Source organism: Nuphar pumila, chromosome 1, assembly GCF_984573655.1.
Source record: "Nuphar pumila chromosome 1, dmNupPumi1.hap1.1, whole genome shotgun sequence".
NCBI lineage: Eukaryota > Viridiplantae > Streptophyta > Magnoliopsida > Nymphaeales > Nymphaeaceae > Nuphar > Nuphar pumila.
In genome coordinates, this window is record NC_143249.1 from 5,626,779 (window position 1) to 5,652,775 (window position 25,997).

General features: G+C 39.8%; 3 protein-coding genes across 3 annotated transcripts; 2 read left to right on the plus strand and 1 right to left on the minus strand.

The window, feature by feature from the left end:
• Window positions 1-1,363: 1,363 nt before the first annotated feature.
• LOC149847783 (uncharacterized) lies at window positions 1,364-4,886 on the plus strand. Its single transcript, XM_090002188.1, has 3 exons — window positions 1,364-2,290; window positions 2,736-3,438; window positions 4,693-4,886. The coding sequence occupies exons 1-3, from the start codon at window positions 1,364-1,366 to the stop codon at window positions 4,884-4,886; spliced, it is 1,824 nt and encodes a 607-aa protein (XP_089858314.1).
• Window positions 4,887-8,798: 3,912 nt separating this feature from the next.
• On the plus strand, window positions 8,799-11,778 carry LOC149847784 (Pentatricopeptide repeat (PPR) superfamily protein). The gene is made up of 2 exons (XM_090001008.1): window positions 8,799-11,360; window positions 11,447-11,778. The coding sequence occupies exon 1, from the start codon at window positions 8,890-8,892 to the stop codon at window positions 11,245-11,247; it is 2,358 nt and encodes a 785-aa protein (XP_089857134.1). The 5' UTR covers window positions 8,799-8,889; the 3' UTR covers window positions 11,248-11,360; window positions 11,447-11,778.
• A 7,821-nt stretch (window positions 11,779-19,599) lies between these two features.
• LOC149847785 (receptor-like protein kinase THESEUS 1) lies at window positions 19,600-22,608 on the minus strand. Its single transcript, XM_090009472.1, has one exon. It carries the CDS (start codon window positions 21,615-21,617, stop codon window positions 20,424-20,426), a length of 1,194 nt encoding a protein of 397 aa, XP_089865598.1. The 5' UTR covers window positions 21,618-22,608; the 3' UTR covers window positions 19,600-20,423.
• Window positions 22,609-25,997: the final 3,389 nt, after the last annotated feature.

A 25,997-nucleotide genomic window follows, 5' to 3' on the forward strand; every position in this document is an offset into this window, starting at 1 on the left:
TGCGAAGGAAGGGGGTGTAGGGATGAAACTGCATGAAATTTGACATAACGGATAGGGGCAGCAACGATCACCGATAGCCGACACCACGAACGAGGACCCCTGTACGAGCAAGCAACGTATACTAGGCGGGGTCAGATCACCATTCAGACGCCGATAGGAAATCCCCACAGATACTACACACGTCGAGAGAGAGAGAGAAGAGAGAGAGAGAGAGAGAGAAACAGGTGTCCACAAGCAAACTGGGCATAAGCCAACCATCATGAGGCAAGGCATTGGAAATACCAATTTCCTTGTTTATGCTCCGCGTATCATGATCAGCCCAAGCTAGGGTTTCTCAGGTTATTCAGCAGTTGAGTATTATATTTGTAGCCGCAAAAATAAAGTGGAGATATGGACCACGGCACCATCCGCATATCATTACATGCATGGTGATTCGGAACCTTATGAGTAAATTGTAAAATGACACAAATCACCACTAAACCTCAAAGAAGTTTAGCACACCTAAACAGAATCTACTACAAAATTTGGAAGCTCGCTTTGGAAGTCCATGCGCATCTTGCATGCTTGCAAAATTTTACAAGAAGCCCGCTTTCTCTGATATAAAGTTGTAGTTTTTGTTGCTGCATTAGAAACACATTTTTCATATAAAAAATTTTATTTTTAAAATTTTATATAAGCACTGCATATTATGGGTATTTTTTTTAAATTAAAAGGCATAAAGACATGGTGAATTTAAAAAACACAAGCTTTATGTAATTTTTTGGTCACTTCTGTCTTCCTTTCCCTTGTGCCTCAAAAATGCTTCAAGCTTCACAAATTAAGGCATTCTTTTAACACTCACTTCTGGCTTCACACATTGCTTCTCGTATTCATTTTACTTTACCAAGTATCCTTTACAGTTATGAAAATAGACCCATAGACATGAGGCTATTCTCGTCATTCTCTTGAGATGGATCTCTCTGCACACTGAAAACTACCAAATACAATCTCGTCAAAAAGGTCCAAATAAAAAACACCAGTCTCTTCATGCATGCGCCGTTAGCTCTCTCTCTCTAAAGCAAAAGACAAGCCTACGACCTATAGTTGCTTAATCCTGCTTTACCATTACTTTATCCCTAAAGGCTCCAGGTCTTTCCATCTTTTAGCTGGGGTTAGGCTAAACTTTTTCAAAGTGTTAACCCCACTTTCATATTATTCAAAGTTCAAGCTTTAAGCACCGCCTTTGAAACCATGTAAGCCCTTAAAGCCAGGAGGGTTTTAGTGTATTTGCTTTGCATTAACAGGCATGAAGAAACTAACAAGGATAAGAACAACCACCACCACCATGAAGCAGTGCACCACAACACCATGTTTCTTGTGCACCATGAAGGAGAGCAACCCATGTAAGAGGATGGCAGGGATTGCCAAGTACTTCAGGGAGATACCTCACACTGATGACCAACAACAGGTGCTGGTCGTGAGCAGCCTTTGGAGCATAGCCATGACTCAACCTGATGACCCTGAATTCCCAATGCTTGGTATCTTCAATTGCATGTCTCAGCTCATAGAAAGGGGTCTTAGTGACAAAGAATGGCTCCTTAGTGGACAGAACATCTACATCCCTTACTATGCTGCCCACATCATAGGGTCTTACACCATGAACATAGAAGAATTTGCAGAAAAGGCAGTGAAGGCAGGTGTTGTTTCTCCTTTAGTGGAACTCATGAAAGGAAAAATGAGTTGGGTAGAGCAGAGGGTTTCAGTCAGGGCACTAGGGCACCTTGCTAGCTATGACAAGACCTTTGATGCAATTGGAAGTGAAGAGGAGGAAGTGGAAGAGATAGTGAATTTGGCTATGGATGTTGCTTGTAAATGTATTCATGTGGTGTACATTGAATTCATTAGGAAGGAGAAGAGGTTGAGTTATCAGTGTGATCTGTTGACAAGAGGGTTAGGAGATGAGGAGTTGGAGAATAAGAAGGCAGAGGAATGGGCTAGCCAACTGCAGTGTTGGTCTCTTCACCTTCTCAATTGTTTTGCTAGCAAGGAAAAATGTCTCAATCTTATATTAAAGGATGAGTTTCTGAAGGACATCTGTGGCATGTGGGGAGTGTTTGTGAATGAGAATTCTTCTGCTGGAATTGGGCTGATAAGAATTTTGTGTTATACTGCACCTGGAAGGAGCTGCATTGCTGGATGCCAAGAGGTCTTGAGTGCTCTCTGCAACCTGTCAAGGTCTTCTGATGATTGGCAGTACATGGCTCTCGACTGTCTGCTGCTTTTAATACAAGATCGCTACATAAAATGCAAGGTTGGACTATCAAACTTTCTTTTATATTCTTCTTTTTCTTGAGTGTTATGTGATTGACCACATGTAGACCTTTTTTATTCAACATATTTAGTCTGTAACAAAACAATGTTATACATCTTTTGTTATATTTAATGCAAACCATTTACTATGGCTTTCATAAAACATATACTCCTATGATGACCATGAATGTTATAACAACTTACATGGGTAGATATCAAATTTTCATGCATGTCAATAGTGATCTGTATGTACTTGGCAATAATTATCATCTTCACCAGCACATTGCATATCATGATATAATATTTCTTGCATATTTACCTTTATAAAATTCTTTCTTGAAATTGAACTTACCCATATAGAAAACCATTTGTTATCCTTTATAAAAATGCACATATATATATTTTCATCTTGTTTCTACTTTATGCATATATATCTTTTTTGGCAGGTCATTGAAGCAGTTATTGAGGTCTTAATAGACTTTGTTGAATTGAAAACACTGGGTTATAGAGATAAAGTGGGGGAAACTATCAGTAATGCTCTCCTTCAAGAGAAGGGCAACTCAGCTCTATCATCTACTGCCCAAAAACTCATTGAAGATCTCCCCAACTTGACACTTAACAAGATCAAAGAAAAATCCCTGCCTGCTACTGAATTGCAAGCAAGGAGGTCTCTATCATCAGCAAGAAAACAGCAGGGAAATGCAAAATTCTCTTCTGGTGATTACCATGGTGCTGTTTTGATGTACACAGAGGCATTGGAGGTGTGCCCTCTGGTGATGAGGAAGGAGAGGGTTGTGCTCCACAGCAACAGAGCCCAGTGTCACCTCGTACTAGGGAACCCCGTATCTGCCATTAGGGATACGACACGGGCTCTCTGCCTTTCTAGCCCTGCCAATTCTCACACCAAGAGTCTGTGGAGGAGGTCACAGGCCTATGACATGTTGGGGTGTCCTAAGGAGAGCCTTGTGGACTGTATCATGTACGTTAACAGTGGTCGTGTACCCAAGGAAGGGAAGAGCATGAGGGTTCCCTACTATGCTGCTCGTATGATCAGCAAGCAGATGAGTGCCACGTGGATATTTGCAGAAGCCAGGTCAAGATACGAGAGGAGATACCCGATTATCAGCAAGAAAGGTGGTAGTCTCCATGGTAATTAATTAATCTCTTAGGCGTTGCTTTTTTTCTGTCTTGCCTTGTACTGGACCCTCTATGGTATGGTCTTGTACTGAACTCTCCATGCATGAGTCCATGATAGGGTGTGATAAGATGTTTTATTGGGGAAAATATTTGCTACTAGTGAAGTGAAGATAAGGAACTAATGAGTTAGAAATTGTAGGTGTAAGTTGTATCGACTCAATCTAATTAACCTGATGTGTTCAGCATGGTTTTTTTTCTAAGGATTAAGTCTTGGATAGTGCTTTTCTGACGTAAAAATGTGATCTTTTGAGTTATGAAATTATGACACATTGTGGGGCTATTGATTTTTTGACCCCTTTAAAAACCTAATTACTTGTCATAATTACATGATTCAAAACAAGTTTCCTACTCTCTCTTATGGTTTGAGGGCCATCCATCTCAGAGATTGATGGTGCATATTTAACCGAGTCTATAGAGGTCCTTTATACTAGTCTTTTAGTTCTGATGCTATTTTCTGATCTAATCACAGCGACCAAAAATGTCATCTCTTCAGTCTTTTCTAATCAATTTGAATCTCTCCGCTTGCTTTTTGGTGCTTTTAATGTGCTGTGAAAACGAAAAATAACGTTATTTTTCAGTTGAGCAGGTTAAATTCAAGCTGCTTTTTGTTTACACCCAGAAAAAAAAACTCATTCATGTTGACCTTTTCCCCATGCTTTTCATTTTTTCATGTTACTCTAGCGTGTTCTTCAAGGTAAATATCTGTATTTAAAGGTTTGATTTTTTAGCCGTTAAATTAGTGTTTGAAAAAACATGGTAAAAAGTATGGTATCTGGCATACAGGCCTGACGATGCTTGGTCATATGCTAGCTACTTTTGTGATCCTTATTCTTATATTCTTAGTATAGCCCATCATCTGAACCATCCATCACTGAAAACCAACAACCCCACCTTTGATCCACAGACCTCATTGAGCAAAAAAATAACCAAGTGATCCTTTTTTTCTGTTTATTTTATGACCAAAAACCCTGATCGAGGACCAGGTCATTTAATGGGCCCGCACACACCTGTCATGTAAACCTCGGGTGGGGTAAGCCACATCCAAGCCCTTATGGTGCCCACTAATTAAAATCAACCTTACACCCGGTGGGAGTCGAACCTGAGATGAAGGGGTCAGCACCTTCTTCCCTCGCCCTAACTAAATGAGCACGGCACCCATGTTACGGAATCTCTTAGTCTAATCCAACGGTGCAAACTCTGCTGCAGGCAAACCATGCTTCCCACTTCCCACCATCCACGAGGAGTCTGACTCTTCCTCGTCTTCTGATTCAGAGGTGGAGGAAGAACAAAAGAGGAAGGGCAAAGCGATAAGAAGAAGAAGCCAGAGAGGAGAGATGGGGAATGGTACGGTGAGGACGCTCTCACGCAGGGTGGTCCGTACTGGGAAGTCGTTCCCTTGACTTGAGTGGCCTCCTCTCCTCGGGCTGGTTGTTATTTTTTTGTATGACGGTATTGTCCTCAGTAATCATTTCTTTTTATCCTTTTTATGAACGGTTCCTTGGAGATGTAATGATGGTATTTTCGTCTTTTGGAAAAGCGAAAAATTTATTTTATTTTCTTAAAGTCGGCGATTGGTCGCCCGTGCTGTCCTGTTCAGATGGCGACGTATCTCTTTCTTGCTCCGACACGCGTGTACGGACCCACTAATTTTAGCTTGGTCTTGTAAATGTGGGTCGGAGCCGATATCCTACCCGATTTTTGGTGTAGGTAGGGTCAAAGAAGACCACACGACACGAAGCAGATTGGACTGGGGGCCAGGGGTTGTCAACTTCCGGATCTATCCTGATCCAGTAGGTATTGACCCAGATCAGGGTCCAGTTATAAGGTGTTGGCTAGGGTCTGGTATGGATAGGACCTTGACTATTTCCGTGGATCCACTCATCCTTATCTTCATGTCATACTGGGATCACTTTGTTAATATTGTTTTTATCAAATGGCCAGCTGGCCTCTTTGAGATTTGAGGCCACCTCCTACGACCTCAAATGAATATATATATATATATATATATATATATATATTAACCCTTATATTTCACAGGTTGGGGTTCGGAAGCATATCAGGTAACTTTCAAAATGAGACTTTTGCTCATCCGAAAATCACAACCGTCCACAACGCGTTTTGGATGAACGCCATGTTTCACCTTAATTTTCCGGCATCAAACGTTAACCTTTGAATTTAAACAAAAATAAAAAAAGTGAGTATGGGTCCCACCTTTCGGGGTTCTTTCCTCTCATCTCGTCGTGTCAGGCATACTTTCTCTCTCTGTGTCTTCCTCTAAGCCTTCTTCACTCTCTTACCGTTTTCTGGCTTAGGATAAGTTTGAAAGAGAGAAAAACTATCGTAGAAAAAGAAAATTTTGCTTACGAGAGTTTTTTATATGAAAAGTTTTTCAAAAGAAAGCTTTTTTGCTAGTTTGTGTAGCATGAGAAAAAAAGAGTGAAAAAATAAGAACAAATGAGTGAGAAGAGGATGAGGGTGGTGGTGGTGGTGAGATGGGTGATGAGAAGTGTAAAAATAAATTTTCTCTTGGTAGAAAACATTTGTTCACGTGGAGAAATGTTTCTTGTCAAAAAGTATACTTTTTAGAAAAACTCTCTTAGCGAAAAAGTTTCTCTTGTTTGGAGGTGTCAAAAAATCGGCACCTTTAGAAGCGGAAAAGACGTAAAAAATGATACAAGTCTAAAAAAATCGTATGATTTTTTCACGATTTTTTTGAGAAAATATATCTATTTTTTTCTAAAAAGTCTATTTTTTTATAGAATAGATTCCTCCACCTGAGGGGGGTGTGCAGAGCTTCTCTCGTTCTTCTTTCTTTTTTCCGCAGCCAGCCTCCTCTCACGCTCCTCTTTTATTTTTCTACAGCCAACGAGAGATGCCCTTCTCTCGCACCCCTCTTTCGCACCCCTCTTTCGTTTTTCTGTAGCTAAGGGAGACACAACCTCCGAATCTTTTTCACTTTTCTGCATAAGGAAGACACCCCTTTTTTATTTTTCTGCAACAAGGGAGGGACGCCATCCCAATCTTTTTCGTTTTTCTGCAGCCAGGGAGAGATGCCCCTCTTTCATTTTTCTTCAAGTATACCCTCCTCTCTCTCTCTTTCTTAAGAAGGAGGCTTCTCCAATAAGTTTGCAGCATTGCAATAATGAGGAAGGCTGCAGTATTTGCGCCAACCGTCAGATGCATTGTTAGGGTTTTGCTAAGAAAAACAAGCTTTGGAAAAAATAGGTTATCATTTTTTGTATAATATTTTGAGTAACTTTCATGTATTTTTTTTTTCAGTTGTTATCTTATTTCTATTAGGATCCTTGCCATTTGGCTGGCTAGAAACCTATTGCCTAAATATCGCTTATTTTTGCATTTTCTGACAAAGTTTATGGCCTTCTCCAAGAATAAGGATTTACATATAAGCAATAAGAATAAGGTTTTAGCTCTTGTATTGATGTTTTTCTTCCACTATATCGATTTTGTAATGCATTAAAATTTTGGGGTTAAGAAGTCTAGAGAAATTTTGAGTGTGACCTCCATCAGAATACTTTCAAAAGATATACTTTTAGATATTTGGTTTCAATGCTTAACTAGAAGAAGCTTTAGCTTGAAAGTTGTGTTTTCTCTTCAGGTGGTGGTTTGTTGTATCAAAACTTTAGTTATTGATGAATGGGACTTTAGTTATTGATGAATGGGACAGTACATTGCTCACTAAGTTTTTAGATATTTCAGCTTACAAGGTTTCAATCTTAGTGCTTAAGTTCATCTGATCCATCTTTTTGCAAAATTTTTGGTAACGTAACAATATGGAGAACAGAAATTTGAATCATTTTTTTGCAAAGCTTTCGGTTTTTTAAAATTGAAGAATAAGTTTGCTTGTAAGGTTCTAGATTTTAAAGTTTTTTTTCTCTCTTTATGTGCCAGTTTTTCTCTTTTGTAAAGATTTTCATGAAGATATTGGTATTAAATACCTCTTGCTGTTGAGAATTTTTTTATACTGAACCTTTTTTCTTGATATTTATTTATTTTTATTAGCAAGCTGGGGTTAGGCAATAAGTCATTTGGATCCGGCATCCAATCAAGAGGCTTGTCTTTTCACACAATTTTATTTTAACAACGGCATCTACACTTTGCTACCATCATATTCATAGAATTCTCATGGATGAATTAACCGATTATTAGTCAATCATTGATATAGGAAAAAAATCCATGCACCTATTTTCTCATGCTACACAACAAGCGAAATTTTTTTATCATAAGCAAAACTTCCTTTTCCTATGAGAGTTTTTCTCGCTACCAAACGTGCCCTGAAGTACGTCTCCCTGCATGCTACAGCAGCGTCGTCTTCCTCGACATGAAGAAGTACCCAATGAGACAAGGCACTTCTCCTCCCTCCTCTATGCAGCAGCTGTCCCAGCGGATCCTTTTTCCTCTACCAGTGCCTACCCCTGCGAGGCCTGCTCCTTCACGCAGCTCAAACTCTAGGTATCGTTGTTCAAACAACATCCGTTCAGGGCTCCCATCGTTCTCAAATTAAATCTTCACCTTTTCTATTTTTTTTGTCTGAGCCCTCATATCCTTTTTTTGTTCTTTTCTATTCCCTGCAGAGGAAGGTGCTCTTTTGTCGGGCCTTTGATTTCTCTTCCAAACAACAGGACGCACAGCTAGGAGCCCAAAACCTGTGGGTGTTGAAAAGATGACGCTAACGTAAAGAAACTAAAATCGCTTCCCTCTTGCGTATCGTATCGTGTCGTATCGTATCTTATGAAAAACAATATGAAACCGAGTTGATTTGGTTTATTTTAAATAAACTTAATAGTAAATTAGTTTTTAATATTTTGTGACATTGTCATCTGATGGTTAAAAGTTAGCCAATTCAGTTCAAAATCGGAATGGGAACGATTTAGGGCCCGATACGATTATGACAACATTGTGCCAAACTCACAATTGGCAACTTGTAAATTAAATTACTGCTAGATGCACGCTAATTATTATGGAGATTTATAATTGATTAATTTCATTGATTTTCTCAGCAACGGAAGATGTTATGAAAACAAAAGAAGAAACTGTTGATTATAAAGCATGAAAAACATTAAAAAATACAATAAATAATGGGAAAGAAAGCAACAACTGCATAAAGATTTAAAAGTGATTTTATTAGATAAATATTGCGTTAAATACACGATATACTCTACTAATGTCGCCAATAAATCAATGTGTTGAAAACATCGGAGATATTTGTGGCGTGGCTCGAAACCATCGGTAGATATTTAGCGGTTATCTTTGTCTTTCTTCCCTCTTGTCTCCCGCTCTCCATTGTAGCGCTCAGAAACGATATTCCCAAGCACCCATTTCCTAACCTTCTGTTGGGGTAGAAACTGCTACCCATAATCATCTTCTTATTATTATTCAGAGAGAATGGCGGAGAGGCTCTCTCTTCCTCTCTTATTACCAGGGCCCCCTCCTTCAAAACCAGTGTTCAGCGAGTCCGCCAACCAATCGAGCCCCTCTCCATTGTCCCCTGTGCTGAAACACCTTCTTATAGAGACCAACCACCCTCTCCCTATCACCAGAAAGCCGCGTCTCGGTAGATGCGACGACGCCAACCGAGGGAAGCCGTGGAGCGACGATGGTATCTCCCCAAACGGTAAGAGAATCCTCAGAACCCTTCTCGAATCAGAAAACGTTGATTTCGATGGTTTTCTCGATATGGGTATGGTTGAATTTTCTGCGGGAGACCTTGTGGGTATGATAAAATCTTTGGGGTTTCATAAAAAATGGGAAACCGCTATGAAATTGTTCCAATTGGCGAGAAAACAGGAGAATTTCGGCATCGATGGGCGTTCGCTCGCGGTCCTGTTTCGAATTTTGGGTAACCATGGTCGCGTTTCTGATGCGTTCTCGTTAGTTCGTAGTCTGGAGGAAGATGGGTTTGTTATGGATGTTTATGCCTTCACTTCTTTGATTACTGCTTGTTCTAGGAATGGGAAGTACAGAGATGCGATCTCTTTGTTTAAGAAGATGAATGAAACCGGTTGTAGGCCGACCCTTATAACGTATAACGTTATGCTCAATGTTTATGGCAAGATGGGGATGCCGTGGAATAAGACGCTTTCGCTGTTCAATTCGATGAAGAGTGATGGGATTTCCCCTGATTCTTACTCATATAACACGTTAATTAGCACCTGTCGTCGCGGTTCTTTGTATGAAGAGGCTGCTGACTTTTTCGAAGAGATGAAATCGATGGGCTATTCACCGGATAAGGTTACGTATAATGCGCTGTTGGATGTTTATGGGAAGTGTCGGAAGCATAAGGAAGCTCTGGAGGTATTGAGGAAGATGGAGGATAATGGGTTCCACCCAACAATTGTGACGTACAATTCTCTTATATCTGCCTATGCAAGAGATGGGCTTCTCGATGAAGCTATGGAACTAAAGAACCAGATGAAGTCGAAGGGTATCGCCCCAGATGTTTTCACTTACACCACTCTCTTGTCGGGTTTTGACAAGAACGGCAAAGATGAGTTTGCAGTGAGGATTTTCGAGGAGATGAAGAATGTGGGGTGCAAACCAAACCTCTGTACTTTCAATGCCCTTCTCAAGATGCATGGGAACAGAGGAGAGTTTGGGGAGATGATGAAAGTTTTCGAACAGCTGAGAGCTTGTGGATATGCCCCGGATGTTGTGACTTGGAATACGTTGTTGGCAGTGTTTGGCCAGAAAGGGATGCATTCGGAGGTATCAGGAGTGTTCAAGGAGATGAAGAAAGCTGGATTCATCCCAGAGAGGGAGACCTTTAATACTCTGATTAGTGCATATAGTAGATGTGGATTGTTTGATCAGGCTATGGTGATCTACCGGAGAATGCTAACTGCTGGCATTGGGCCTGATCTTTCCACTTATAATGCAGTATTGGCAGCATTAGGTCGTGGGGGACTCTGGAAACAGGCTGAGGCAATACTTGCTGAGATGCAGGATGGACGATGTAAACCTAATGAACTTACATACTGCTCGTTGCTCCATGCTTATGCAAATGCCAAGGTGTTAGATAGGATGTATGCTCTTGCAAATGACATATACTCCGGAGTTATTCCACCACACTGTGTGCTTCTGAAAACCCTTGTTCTAGTCAATAGCAAGAGTGATCTCCTTGCTGAAGCAGAGCGGGCTTTCATGGAGTTACGGAGCAGAGGCTGTTTGCCAGACATAGTTACACTAAATGCAATGATCTCAATCTATGGTAGGAGACGCATGTTGGCAAAAGCAAATGAAATCTTGAATTTCATAAAGGAAAGTGGATTCACTCCAAGCTTGACAACATACAATACCTTAATGTACATGTACAGCAGGATAGGAAATTATACAAGATTGGAGGAAATTCTCAGAGAGATCCAAGCAAAAGGAAGAAGACCAGATCTTATCTCTTATAATACTGTTATATATGCCTATAGCCGGGAGGGCCGTTTGAAAGATGCCTCCCTCATTCTTTCAGAAATGAGTGCTGCAGGAATTAGCCCTGATGTGATCACTTATAACACATTCATTTCCAGTTATGTGTCTCATTCAATGTTTGTGGAGGTAATTGAAGTTGTTCGTTACATGGTCAAACAGGGGTGCAAACCAAATCAGACCACATATAATTCCATTGTTGATGGCTATTGTAAACAAGGAAGAAGAGAAGAAGCACAAACATTTGTTTCTAACCTTCGCAAACTTGATCCACATATTTCTAAGGATGAAGAATCCCGACTCTCTGAACGAATAACAAAGGGTTAAGTACAAACTATCATCTCCAAACATAAGGAAAGGATTTGATTCATATATGTGCCTAGTCCTGGATTGGCATAGTTGGTTCGCATGATATTGTGCATACTCACAATGAGGGAAAGGTGGTACTCTTTGGTTTGATTCTGTGATTATTTATTAGAATGACAGCTTTAGTGCAATCTATGTGAATATTCAAAGTTCTGATCAGGTTCTGGCAGAAACATGAATGTCTAAGTTGCGGCATGGTTCTTGACAAGGACAAAAGAGAGAAAAGAATATGATCCCTGTAAAGGTATTTAACTTTTGTAAATAACCAAGAAGCTTAATTTGGTGGTATGCTTAGAAAGAGAAAAATCTCTGGTGTTTCAATTCATCATTTAGACATAATTTATCCTTGTTTCCTTGACATTATTATTATGTGCTGGACAACATTGAAAATAGCACCTCTTCATAGCTTTTTTCTTGTTCAATTGTTGCTGGAGCTGATGATAAAAGTTTTAACAAATGTAATATTTAGTTGCATCTTTATTATGTAATTTTTCACTCTCTTTCCAGTTGTGTTGAACATGATAATATTTGTCCTTTCACTCAACCATTATCTCTTTCCTTATGATAGATATGATGCTTGGTACTTTGGTTTATGACCAGAGTCATGTTTTCCTTTTTATTTTTTTAAGTTGGTGGCAATAGGAACATTAAGAATCAACATTCTAGTGTATGTTCATTTTTGTAGGTCTTATATTCCTCTCATATTGGTCAATGTGATAGATGAATCAATAGGTCTCATTATCTTCATGAGAGGTCTCAGCTACGAATTGTACAAGGGACAAAATCTCCAACGTGGCTATTAGAAATTGAAGCTTTCTTTTTTCAGTTTTTCTTGGATCTTGCTGTGATCTTGATTTGTGTGCTAAGATTAATGAATTTGTTATTCGATCTTCTTTTAATTCGTGGTTTTGTATTAAGAGGCATTGATGTGGATTATGAGGGTCCAAAGGGGACTGGATTGGTGCAAGATTGCACTGGTTGCAAGCGTGGTGTGTTGTCATGCTATTCGTATTGGGAGTTGTTGAGTATGGTAATGGGTTATGATGCATGATCCATGGATGGGATAGTGCATCGACGAGTGTTGGTTGTTTGGTTCATGGATGTTCACCCAGTGTACCCAAAGAGGTGGTATCACGTTATGGTACAATGAGTATGCGTGTGATGACTTTCGTACTTTTGTATCATGCATCCCTGATCACATATGCCGCACTTGGAATTCTAACACTAAGACTAGCGTGATGACTCCTTTTCTGTTTAGTTGAGGATAATCAATATCGAAACATGATAGAGGTATGTGTGTATATGATCATAGCATAGATTAGTGTGTTTGGTGAGGGTTGACCCCTAGTGGGATTTAGTGTAATCTTGGCAAAACCTATGACCAATTTGATAGAAGAGCAGCATCGGGACCACTTGATAGTTGTAGTGGGGACTCTTAGAGAAGTTCAACTATTTGCTAAGTTCTTAAAAATGTGAATTTTGGCTTGAAAATGTCTTATTTTAAGGTCATGTGATCTCGAATGATGGAGTATTCGTAGAACCTGCTAAAGTGGAAGCTGTGCTGAATTGTGAACAACCAAAGAATTTAGGAGACATTAGGAGTTTTCTCAGTTTGACAGTATATTATCGTCGATTTATACAGGACTTCTCACGAATTGCCTTGCCTATAACTAAGCTCCTAAGGAAGAGAGGAAAATTTGAGTGAAATAATAAGTGTGAGGAAGGCTTCCAAAAGCTGAAGGAGCCGTTATACATGTAGGACACTTCAAAGATGTAGTCACAATCGGATACAAATAAGCATGTTCCCAAATTTAAACACTACAATCATATCATGTGGACAATGGGAACAAACTTTAAATATCAATATGCACACACTTGGTTCAGACAGATGGATAAACTCATTCATTATTTCAAATAATTGTCTGTGTTTGCAGGAAGTTTGTGATGTCATTTGTTAATAGAATAATGCATATAGAGCCAATGTTGTAAAAATCATATCAGAACTTGTATTGAAGGGGATGGGGATATGAGTATATCATACTATATAGTATTGTATCGTAAGATGCAAAGTAAAAGGCACTTTATTTTGCAAAAAATTAAAAATAAATCAGAAAATCCTAAAAATTAATTAATTTTTTTACAAATTATAGAATATAGGAAACAAATAAATTTAAGCATTAGGAAAAGTATTAAGTTCAAGTGATCAACTAAACAATAAATGTAGACTATAGATATGTCATTAGCATCATGTAAAGTTCAATAGTTCACTACATAGATATCATGAATTTTGTTACCTAAAAGTTTTCAGACAAAAGTCAAAAGATTCAAAACAACAAGATTCATCATTTGTCTTTAGCATCAAACATTTTGTGTTCTTTATTGGAGACAACATCTTGTTGTGACTCCTGTCACTTCTCATCTAATTCATCATTTGCATTTTGTTGTGCCAATTCATGAAGGCTCTGTTCACGTGCCAATGCTTGTACTGCTTGTTTGTTTCTTCTCGTTATTTCATTCAGTCTTGCTTGCATCTTAGCTTGTGCATCATTTGGAGCTCTAGGACATGGTTGCACTGACGAGCCAGGAATCTGAACAATGTATTGCTTTATGTGAATGCAAACGCCCACAAATCTATGAACTACAAAATATACATCTCAAAACCTCATGCCCCTGCCCACCATCAGGAACCTCACAATATCGCCATGTCGGGTTATCACCACATCAAGCCATTGTTAAATCTAATCACTGCATGTGTTAAAACTTAAAATAAAATATATCATTCCATATATAAGTTAAAAGGTTTTCATAATTCAATGATTTTCTCCATTTATTGCAACATTCACTACCTTGAAATGTTCAACATCAGCAATATTTGAATTTGTGGTTTCCAATTAGACAAATTTGGGGAAAATCTAGAAAAATAGTTGTTTTTATTGGGAAATCCTAGGTCTTGTGTATCTATAAAAAAAATAAATCAAAAAGGGAAAAATAAAATTGGTATTATTGAAATTTTCTGCAATTCAAGAGTTTTGGGAAAACATAGAAAATTGTTTTTTTTTATTGAAAAAATTTAGGTCTTGCAAATCTATAAAAGACTATGTAACCAAGACATGCCAAAATGGTCAGTGTACCCATGTCGACACACGTTGACACAGGGGCGGGTACCAAACACAGTGCGGGTACGTCTCAGGGTCGGGTCCTACATTGCATCGGGTTGGGTCCAACTCATATCTGAGCTTTTTTTTTACATAAGGTCAAAAGGGTGGGACCATTTTGGTCCCACCGCTGCTTCCTCTTTATCTGCTCTCTCAAAATTCTCATCCTCCTCCTCCTCTGAAGGAGAGAGAGAGAGAGAGAGAGAAGGGGGAAGGGCGTAGCCTTTCCCCTTTTATAACTTGGTTTTGTTGACCAAGTTTTCAAACCTGGTCAATGAAGCTAAAAAATGACTTTTTCAAAACTGGACCCAACTTGGATCCCATGTTCTCATGATTTAGACCCAAACTCTCTCTCTCTCCCTCTTTCTCTCTTTCTCTCTTTCTCTCTCTCTCTATATATATGTATAGTTGTATCCTTGTACCCTCATTGTTTGAAATTGCCACGAAATTATGTAATGTTTGAAATTGATGAATTTTCAAAATGCTGCAATAAAATATATTTAATGTTGTTCTGCGAAGATCTTGTGTCAATATATTGTAGATTTATTATTTTGTTTTAAATATGCTGATATTTATAGCTCTCCTAGTTTTGCATTTCGTGGTTGTTGAGTGGTGATAGACAAAAGAAGTATGGATCATGTGGAGTGAGAGAGAAATTATACTATCGTGAATCTTGGGAAGTTCATGATTGTGAGATCCATTTAGGAATACACCACGAGTAAATGCTAATCTTATTAAGAAAAAACAATTGGAACTAGAACTTTTGAATTATCTAGCAAGTACAAAATGCCATTAGAATCTCATGCTTTGATTTAAGAAAATTGAGATACACATTCTCCATGCTACATTTGAACTTAGAAATCTAAGGAGAGAGTTGTGAAGTTGAAGGAAACCATATTATCTTATTATGTTTTTATTGTTTTCTTGGACGCAAGATATGAGCAATTTCTCAGTGCCTTATTACATGGGTGTTAGAACCCGAACTCCCACCGAGGACGGTTCTACGGATTCTGGCGAGTTGGACATAAGAAATGACTTCAGAGAGAGACTCGCATCACGAGCAGGAGGGGTGTGCAACATTGGGAGAGAGGGAGTTGTCTCTCCTGGTCTGCTACATAGGGAAACGTGAGGTGGATGAGGAGTCAATGACATGAGAGAGCGAAAAGGCATTCCCTCTGGGGCGATGATGGACGTAGAATAGAGGAGAGTGATAAATGTGTTCCCTCAAAGAACAAAAATAAGAACCAAGAATGAAGCTTAGAGAAATCTCTGGATAAACTTTATTAATAATAAATTAAGCAGGATACAAATATTTATAGAATTACAAGAGTGCAACAACAACAATAACAACTACGCCTTCATCCCAAAACAATTGGGGTAGGCGATATGAACCAAAAAAGAAAATCATTCTGGGTCTTCCACATGAATCCTTCTCCTCCGATCATTTCTATCCAATGCCATGTCCTCAGTGAGGTTCAAAGCATTCATATCCTTTCCTATCACCTCCATCCATGTCTTCCTAGGCCTACCCCGACCTTTTTTAACTAATATATTTTCCCATTTCTCCATCCTTCTAACTGGAGCATCATTAGGCCTTCGCCGAATATGTCCAAACCACCGTAAACGATTCTCTCTCATCTTATTTTCAATGGGTGCAACGCCTACCTTCTTACGTATCTCCTCGTTCCGAATCTTATCTTTTATTGTATTTCCACACATCCATCTCAGCATACACATCTCTGCTACACTCATTTTTTGAATATGATGTCTCTTGGCAGCCCAACATTCCGTACCATATAGTAAAGCGGGCCTAATAGTCATCCTATAAAACTTTCCCTTCAACCGCAATGGCATTCTACGATCGCACAACACTCCAGTTGCACTTTTCCATTTCATCCACCCAACCTTTATCCTGTGATTTACATCTCCGTCAATTTCTCCATACTTTTGAATGATAGATCCCAAATATTTGAAACAATCATCCACCAGTATTTCTTGCTCACCAAGCTTCACTACGCTCCCATCACTACTTTGTTGCTTACTAAACCGACATTCCATGTATTCTGTCTTACTCTTACTCAACTTAAAACCTCTTGCTTCTAATGTCTGTCTCCATAATTCTAACTTAGCATTAACCCCAGCTCTAGACTCATCAATCAAAACAATATCATCAGCAAACAACATACACCACGACACATTTTCTTGAATTGATCTCGTAAGCTCATTCATCACTATAGCAAATAGAAAAGGGCTTAAAGCAGATCCTTGATGTAACCCAACCGTTATAGGAAAAATGGTTGTCACCCCTCCACAAGTGCGGACATTGGTTACTACTCCTTCATACATATCCTTAATTATACTAATGTACTTGAGAGAAACACCTTTCTTCATCATTGACCACCAGAGAACGTCCCTAGGTACTCTATCGTATGCCTTCTCCAAATCAATAAAAACCATATCTAAATCTTTGTTCCTCTCTCTATTTCTCTCAATAAGTTGTCTAAGAAGATGTATAGCTTCCATAGTTGATCTTTCAGGCATAAAACCAAATTGATTCTTCGATATCATGACAACCTTCCTCAACCTAGATTCAATCACCCTCTCCCAAAGTTTCATAGTATGACTCATGAGTTTTATACCACGATAGTTTGTGCAATCTTGTATATCACCCTTATTCTTATATAGAGGCGCCAAAGTACTCTTCCTCCACTCATTAGGCATCTTATTTTTCCGCCAAATCTTGTTAAAAAGATTTGTCAACCATTCTAAACCTTTTTCTCCCAAGCATTTCCAAGCCTCGATAGGTAACTGCCCTTTTTTATTTCATTTTCTTCAAAGCCTCTGCAATTTCTTTCTTTTGAATCTTGCGCATGAAGTCACGATTCATCTCATGAAAAGGAATGGAGAAGTCTCCAAGATCTTGAGCATGACTTACAAGAGTGCAAAAGAGTAAAAATCATAAGGGGTGTCTCAGCCTAGATGGGACTCTAGGTTGGTTAACCTGCACTGTTTCAGCCTAGGTAGGACTCTAGGCTGCTTGACCTACATAGTCTTAGTGGGTCTGGACTCGCATAATCCCAGCCTGAGCGGCTATTCTGGTCTCTACACACAGTTCCAACCTAAGTAGGACTCCAGGCTGGGCGGCTCCTCTAGATTGGATCCTGGCACAAATTCTTTGGATTAGATCTGGGGTGGTCAGTAACAAACCACCCCTCTCAAACTTGCCTTGCCCTTAAGGCGATAACTCTGAATACTGAGTTGTCAGCCGATCTTCCTCTTCTTTTTTTAATCTCGTTCTACCTTGTGGGTTATGAGTTCACAATATGGAATTAGATCTCGAGGCTACTCTATAAACTGATTGAACCAGGCAGGATTTACCCCAAGATGTGTACTGAAGCCAGGAACAATCTTTTCGAACCAACCAAAATCATCTGAGGGGCCTTTAAAGTGGAACGTGTCAAATGGATCTGGAGTGGTTGGCTGAGACTAAATATGGATCCATTTTAAAGGAATTTGATTGGGTTCAGATAAGCCGAAGGTTTGGAGAACACTTGAGTTAGATAATATGGGTTTGAGATGGGTTTGAATTTGATCAGGAAATTGGACATGGGAAGGTTTTGGGATTGGATTTAATAAGCTAATTTTAGGTCCATTTTAAGGTTTTCAAGGATGAGGATATGAGGGTCCACAGTGGGTTTAGGAGGGCCCAACATAGGAGATTTGGATTCAAGACAAGAGTTTCTATCCAAATATTCTTGAATTAGATTTGGGTCTTGAGAACGGTCTTTGATGGGTTCCGAGGGAGGGATGTTTGGATTGGGTCTCGATCGAGTTTCATCTACTCGAGTTTGGGTAGGCTTAGGGGTATCCGAAAGCTTTTCCTTTTCCTTATTCAGTTCCCTTTCAATATCTAAGGTATGTCGAATAGTTTACTCAAGATAAGTGGTTGTGATGCTTGTCATTTTCTCGGATATACGAAAATCAAATCCTTCAATATACCTGATAATCCACTTCTGCATAGTTCCCTGAATTTGAGTTCCCCATGTCGCGCAATAAAACATCTTTATGTATTCTTGTACGGACTTGGAACCTTGAAAAAGCAAGAGGCATCAGATCTCCATCATCAAATCTTCATTCATTCTATTCTTGTGTTGTGTTGTCTGCCTGTAGGACAGATTACTGTTGGTCCGAAGTTTGGGTGGTGCAGAGGGGTAGGCTAGGGTTTAAGGGGAGCTCTGGGTTTGGTCGTCTGGTATGGGTTGTTAGGTATGTAAAAATATTTTTTAGACTTTTTTAGGGGTTTTAAAAGGTCAAAACTAATTTATTTCTGGGATAGGCCAGGGCGTTATAGGTTTAGTTCGGTTTTCTTATTTCTGACAGTTTCCAAAGATCGGACCATATTTCAATGATCTAGACAAAAAAATTTATCTATAAATTGTGTTTGAAAGCTAACAGATGTACGTCCCTAGAGAAAAAATTTCAAGATTTATGGATCTAGGATCAGGTCTAGAGAATTTTTTGAAGTTTAAAAAACGTTAAGCCATCAGGATCCGATCGTTGGATCTTATAGGTTTCGATAAAATGACGATATCTACATATCAGGATTTGATTTTCCTGATCTGTAAATTGGGTTCGGCTTAGGACAGGAAGGACTATTTACGGTGATTTTTTTGGGATTTTTAGGGCTGACAAACCACCATAACGAATTTTAGAAAACCAGAATTAGATGCAGGCCTATATCTATCCTTCTCAAGAACATGCAGAAATTTGACCTGACTTCTGAAAGTCGGATCGGGGTCACCATAGGTCAGCTTCTAACGATTCAAAAACAATTTGGAAGTACGTGAATAAAAAAAGCTGATGTTGATATGATCTCCTTGGAATGATCAGAGAGATCAGGGGTGAAGATCGTTGCAGTTGATGCAGATCACCCTCGGTTGCGGCTGGATTTGTCGTGCGGTCCATGAAGGGCTTGGGCCCTTGTTGTCGAAGGTCCTTCCGGTTGGCTGATCGGTGTGGTTCCCGATAACAGCGCTCTGGTACCATTGTTATGATCCGAACTCCCGGGGAGAACGATCCTACGAATTTCGACGAGTTGGATGTGAGTCACGACTCCAGAGAATGGCATGCACCACGAGCAGGAGAGGCGTGAAACACTGGGGGAGAAAGATTCGTCTCTCCTGGTCAGCTATACAGGAAAGCGTGAGGTAAATGGGGGTCGACAACTAGGGAGGGAGAAAAGGTGTTCCCTTAAGGCATGTTTGATGGCTTGTCCAGGGTTGGACAAAATGAACCAAAAAAATGGAACAGAACATTGGTTATGTTCGTTCTGTAACAACTGTTCTAAGTCCAACATTTGTTTGGATCGTACTCAAATGCTATGTTCCAAATGTCTGTTGTTTGATGACAATGTACGAACAACTTGGACAGTCATGGATAATGGGTCAAATTACTTCATTTTGGATCGTATGACCCGATCCGTTCACTATTTTACATGTTTTAACAAGTTTATTATGGTTTTTTGCCCAAATATGGATCCAATTACGCAATTATATCTAAAATCATGATTTTTTGCCCTGAATATGGATTTAGAGTTGGAATTTTGCCCTAAATATGGATCTCAATCTCTCCGGAGAGATCATCGCAGTAGTCAATTAAAGAAACCAAATGATGATGTCGAAGCTTGGACAACATCTGAATTTCAGTCTGAAACTCGGTGAGACCTTGCTCCAATATTGGATTTCCTCTTTTGATAGCAACATTGGTGCCATCGTCAATCATTCCCTTGTAAACTTTGCCAAAGCCGCCTACACCGAGAAGCAGACCCTCATCAAACTTGTTGGTCGCATCCAATATCTCTTGGAAGGTGAATAAGCGCCCCAAGTTTGAATTTGCCAAAGAGATGAAGCTGGCAGTTCCGGTCTTCTGAGTAGTTGAAACTTTGCTCATGGTGTGTGAATTTCCATATAATGGCAATGGCAGTCACGAATGAGCATGGTGTCGCCTTTTCGATATCAGAAAGACAAGGCAACAATAATACAAAGCTATCAGCAGAACTACTCCCAGGCTGCCCACAATCACTTCAAGAACGATTGTCAACTTCATCTTCTTCGGCTGTGAACCAGAATAAATGTCTCGGACAGAAAGCAGGCCATCCAAACTCCCAACATCATTGCTGATCTTCATGATCTTTAAACCATTGAGAGTGGCATTGGCATTATCCAAAACAGTCGAATCAGGGCCAATGCTCACATTTATGCGAGTTGATCCAGGAGAGGTATTGGAAACCAAATCTGCATAATATGGTCTTCTCAACATATTGGTCTTCTTGGAGAGATCAAGACCAGTTGCCCCATAATCAAAATTGACATACACATTGAAGATGAGCTCATTCAAAGCATTGCTAATGATATCACAGAAGCGAAGCCATATATAATACAAGAAGCTTGGATCAACGGGGAGAGACCATGTGATGTTGTAGTTGACATTTAAAACATTTGCGTCTGCCATTGCTTCAGCAGTGGCATATACCCAATTGGGCGCGATCTCCTTGGTGACCATCGCTCCGTTGTTACTGGAGGTTGGATCCACATATGCAACCGTCATGGAGTTGTTAGAGAACAGGTAAACCCTATCATTCTCCCAAGTTCTTCCTAATGTATCATTGATTAGGGTGATCTTAGGACCTCCTACATTGAGCCTGTAGACAGTCTCCAGAGCCAAATTGGACATACCACTGAAAGGGGAACCAACAGAGACCTGCTCAGCCGCATTTCTCTGATCTCTCCAGGGACCAGGGACGCATCGATCCCTCCGACGACCAACCCAGCCGCATTTCGTCGGAGATTTTTCCGCCGGTGAGGAACCAAACCCCGAGAAACAAGACAGATCCGACGACGCTAGGGTTGGTGCCGAAGCTTGCAGAAGAAGAATTGTGAGAAGAAGAGGAAGAAGCGCAAACGAGGAGAGAAGTTTTTGGCACGCTCGTCGATGCACGATTTTTTTTTTTTGGTTCCTTCCGTTCCTGTTCTTTTTGTAACAGGGGGAGGTGGATCGACAATTACGGTATATATTGAACATGGCGGACGCGCGGAACGCCGTCCGCCACATCCAATGTTTGTTGAAAATCGTCGTTCCCAGCGTATTTTTGTTTAAATCACGCTGGGAACGATGCATCAAACGTACCCTTAGAGAACAAGAACAAAAAACGAAGTTTAAAGAAATCTTTGGATAAACTTTATTAATAATAAACAAGCTGGATACAAATATTTATAAAAATACAAGAGTGCAAAAGAGTAAAATCATAAGGGGCATCTCGGTCTAAATGAAACTCTAGGTTGGTCGACCTGCATAATTTTAACCTGGGTAGGACTCCAGGCAGGTTGACCTACATAATCCCAGCGGGGCTGGACTCTCACACAGTCCCAGCCTGGGTGGCTCTTTTGGTCTCTACACATAGTCCCAGCCTCAGTAGGACTCCAGACTGGGCGGCTCCTCTGGATCAGATCCTGGGGTAACTCCTCTTGATTGGATCCAGGGCACCCCATAACAATGGGATAGGTTTTCGGCTCCTTCCTTATGTGCTGCCTAAGCTCTATTAACAAGACTGTTAACCGTAACATCATTTCCTTTATCTCCTAAAAATAGTTTGGAGATTGTTCATCTTGTCTTAAGATTCCCTCTTGTTTGAAAAATCTTTCATGAATATCGTCTGACCCAACACAGACGAATTCAAAAAATGAATGCTCTTTGTAATTAACATAAGGATTTAGTGCTTCATCTTTTGGGGGATGTAGATGTTTTATCTTTTTCTTCACTTCCGGAACATGCAAGTTTTTTTCACGATCTTTTGGCTGCCAAGGGGTGGAGTTTAGCCCCATGAATTCTTAACCAGGGTAAGATATGGCAGTATGAATCAGAGGAATTGAGCCCACCTCTTGTTCTTTGTGGTTATAAGCAACTCAATATCTTGGGACTTTGTTGACCTTCTTACACTGTCTACATTTGTGCATGCAACAATAGCAGTGCATGTATGATTTTCACTTGACCGAGGATATTAGCACTTATCAGATGGTCCTTGAGTTATTTGGTGAATCTCATTGTGTTCCTCGTTGTTGTGTGTTTTGTTTACTGTAGAGTTTTAAGATCTATTTTTTTTACTCTTCAGGACAAAAAAGAGAGAATAAAAGCCATGCTAGTTAAAGAATTGATATATGAAGACCATTTGTCCCTACTCAATTTAATAAGCTGCATGGTACTTTCTACAGTGCTAGTTATTTTCATCAGTCAACATCTCTTTTGCATCTTAGCATGAGCTTCTGCTGTCACCTCATGTGCATGTCCTAATTGAAGTTTTTCGATGCTGCACCTGTCTTCCTGATGAAACCTGAAAGTGTTTTTTGTTCTTAGTTTTTAGTGAAGATAAAATAGATCCAGATGTATTAAATTTGAATTTACAGCAATAAATGGTGACATGGTGGCATTGTGTGAATGTGATGTGTGCATCCTACAGATAGATCTTTGTATCAGATTTTATATCTGGTACAACATCTACAGGAAACAGGGCGCGCGCGCGCGAGAGAGAGAGAGAGAGAGAGAGAGAGAGAGAGAGAACACAATGGCTGGGGCGGCTCACAATGCTCGACCTCCAAGCCCTAACCATTTTATATATTAAGCAGATATACAACTATCCTTGTAATATCAAAGATATGATATTACAAGGATGCCATTAATGAGTAATATTCGAGATGTGTTCATTTAACAGACCATGCGTATGGATCTGGATCCAGATCCATACGCAGGTTATATTTTAACACCCTCCCTCAAGTTGTACGTGATTTTGGATCATGTACAACTTGCTCTTCAATAGCCAAAATTGACGTCTTGTTAACCCCTTGGTAAACAAGTCTGCCACTTGATCTTCTGTTCGAACATGACGTAGTTCTATCTCCTTCATCTCGACTTTCTGCCGTATGAAATGTTGATCAATCTCAATGTGCTTCGTTCTGCTATGCTGGATAGGATTACATGCAATGTTTATTGCGCTTTGATTGTCACATAGAAGAAAAGATTGAATAATTGTCTCCCCAAGATCACTCAATAAGTGTCTAATCCATGTGGCTTCTGTCGAACCTGCAGCCATCGATCTGTATTCAGCCTCTGTACTCGATCGTGCCACTGCCTTTTGTTTTCTGCTGCTCCAGGACACTAAATTGTGTTCAATATATACACAATATCCAGAGACAGATCGTCTCTCATCTGGATCCCCTGCCCAATCTGCGTCTGTATAAGTGATGAGTTCATGTCCTCTATGCAAATTATCGTTCTTGCGATAAACAAGTTCGTCTCCTATAGTTCATTTTAAATAACGTAGAATGCGCTTCACAGCTTCCATATGACCCTCCATTGGAGCATGCATAAACTGGGATACCTGATTGACAGCATAAACTATATCAGGTCTGGTAAAGGTCAAGTACTGTAACATTCCCACAAGACTTCTATACATTGTAGGGTTGACACAAAGATGACCATCTTCAGAGCTCAGCCTTTGATGTAATACACTAAGAGTACTGACTGGTTTACAATTCGTCATCCCGGCTCTTTCCAGAAGGTCAAGAGTATATTTTTGTTGCATGAGTGTCAATGTGTCTTGTTGTCTGTCAACTTCCACACCAAGAAAGTACCTCAACTCCCCTAAATCTTTCATTTTGAAAGTTTTCATTAAAAACTGCTTCACGTCTTGCACATGATTATCTGAACTCCCAGTGATCACAATGTCATCAACATATATAAGAAGTATAACAATGTATGCCTTTTGGAAAATAAAGAGTGAGTGATCCAGAGAGCATCTTCTAAAACCATAACTCTGAATTTGCATAGAGAAACTTTCAAACCAGGAACGGGACGCCTGTTTCAACCCATACAGAGATTTCCTTAGTTTGCACACCCAGGCAGTAGGATCCTTCTCGGCATAACCAGGAGGTTGCTCCATATACACTTCTTCCTTTAAAGTTCCATGCAAAAATGCATTTTTAACATCCATCTGGCTAAGGCTCCAACCTCGATCGACTGCTAGGGATATGATGACACGAATAGTACCCATTTTGACTACCGGACTAAAAGTTTCATCGTAGTCTTCACCATATTGTTGTGTGAATCCTCGAGCAACAAGTCGTGCCTTATATCTGTCAATGCTTCCTTCAGGCTTATACTTTGTTTTATAAACCCATTTTGAGCCAACTACATTCTTTCCTTCTGGCCGAGGGACTATTTCCCAAGTCTGGCATTCATGAAGAGCTTCCATTTCTTCATTCATAGCTTCAGTCCAATGACGGGATTGAAGAGCTTGATTAAAACAAGTGGGTTCAGCCTGTTTTGTGAGCTGAGACATAAACAACTGAAAATCAAGGGAGAAGGTCTCATAATTCACCCATCGTTGAATAGGATGCTTAATGTGTGACGGCCTTTGAGCCGGATCATTGGTGATGCTTTCCACATTCCTCGGCTCTGTATCTTTGTCCCGTCTAGTGTATATCTGCCCAGAGAACCGTTCTACAGGGGTGGCTCAACTGGAGATGATTCAACATGTATTTGTGAGTCATTCAACTCCCTACTCAAGCCGAAGGAAGGACAATTTGTCTGACATGTTTCTCCTGTATTAGCAAAAAGATTTGCGCTCATCCGTGGATCATATACTTCTAATTCTCGATATGGCAACGCTGCAGAGTCATTGACCTGAAAATTTCGTTCGTCAAAAACAACATTTCTGGAGGTCCTAATACGTTTTGTAGTAGGATCATAGCATCGATAACCTTTGTATTCATCTGCATACCCAACAAATCTGCACTTGACAGCCTTGTCCTGAAACTTATTTCGCAGAGATGAATCAATATGTACATAATATACACAACCAAAAACACGCAGCTCATCGTAAGAGGGATGTTGCCCGAATAAAGTATAATAGGGAGATTTCCGATCCAAAAGTGTCATAGGAAGACGATTTATGATATGAACAGATGTGTGAAAAACTTCTGTCCAGAGACTAACGAGCACATTGCTATCATGTAACATGCTCATCGCGCTCTCAACAATATACCTGTGTTTCCTCTCTGCAACCCCATTTTGTTGAGGAGTATGAGGGCAAGAAACCTGTCGACTTATTCCTTTATCCCGAAGAAAGGCAATAAACTCGTTCGATGAATACTTTCCTCCACCATCACATTGTAAATGCACAATATCACAAGCAAACTTTGTTTTGACCATCGAATGGAATTCCCGAAATATTTGAAAAACTTCATGCTTGTGTTTTAAGAAATATATCCAAGTATAACGGGAATAGGAATCAATAAGGATAACATAGTAACGACTGCCAGAAAGAGAAGGAATAGGTGCGGGTCCCCAAACATCAAAACAAATAATCTCAAATGGCTTTGAAGCTCTTTTATTTATAATATGAAAAGGAAGAACATGACTTTTGCAGAGTTCGCATGAAGAGCATTTATTATTATTATCAAAAAATGAACATAAACTAGACTCTGGAAGGAGACCATCAGATAC

Coding starts and splice junctions, on each gene's coding strand:
- LOC149847783 (XM_090002188.1), top strand. CDS start 1,364: ATGAAGGAGAGCAACCCATGTAAGAGGATGGCAGGGATTGCCAAGTAC. Junction 2,291..2,735: donor ATCGCTACATAAAATGCAAG/GTTGGACTATCA, acceptor CTTTTTTGGCAG/GTCATTGAAGCAGTTATTGA. Junction 3,439..4,692: donor GAAAGGTGGTAGTCTCCATG/GTAATTAATTAA, acceptor ACTCTGCTGCAG/GCAAACCATGCTTCCCACTT.
- LOC149847784 (XM_090001008.1), top strand. CDS start 8,890: ATGGCGGAGAGGCTCTCTCTTCCTCTCTTATTACCAGGGCCCCCTCCT.
- LOC149847785 (XM_090009472.1), bottom strand. CDS start 21,617: ATGCATCGTTCCCAGCGTGATTTAAACAAAAATACGCTGGGAACGACG.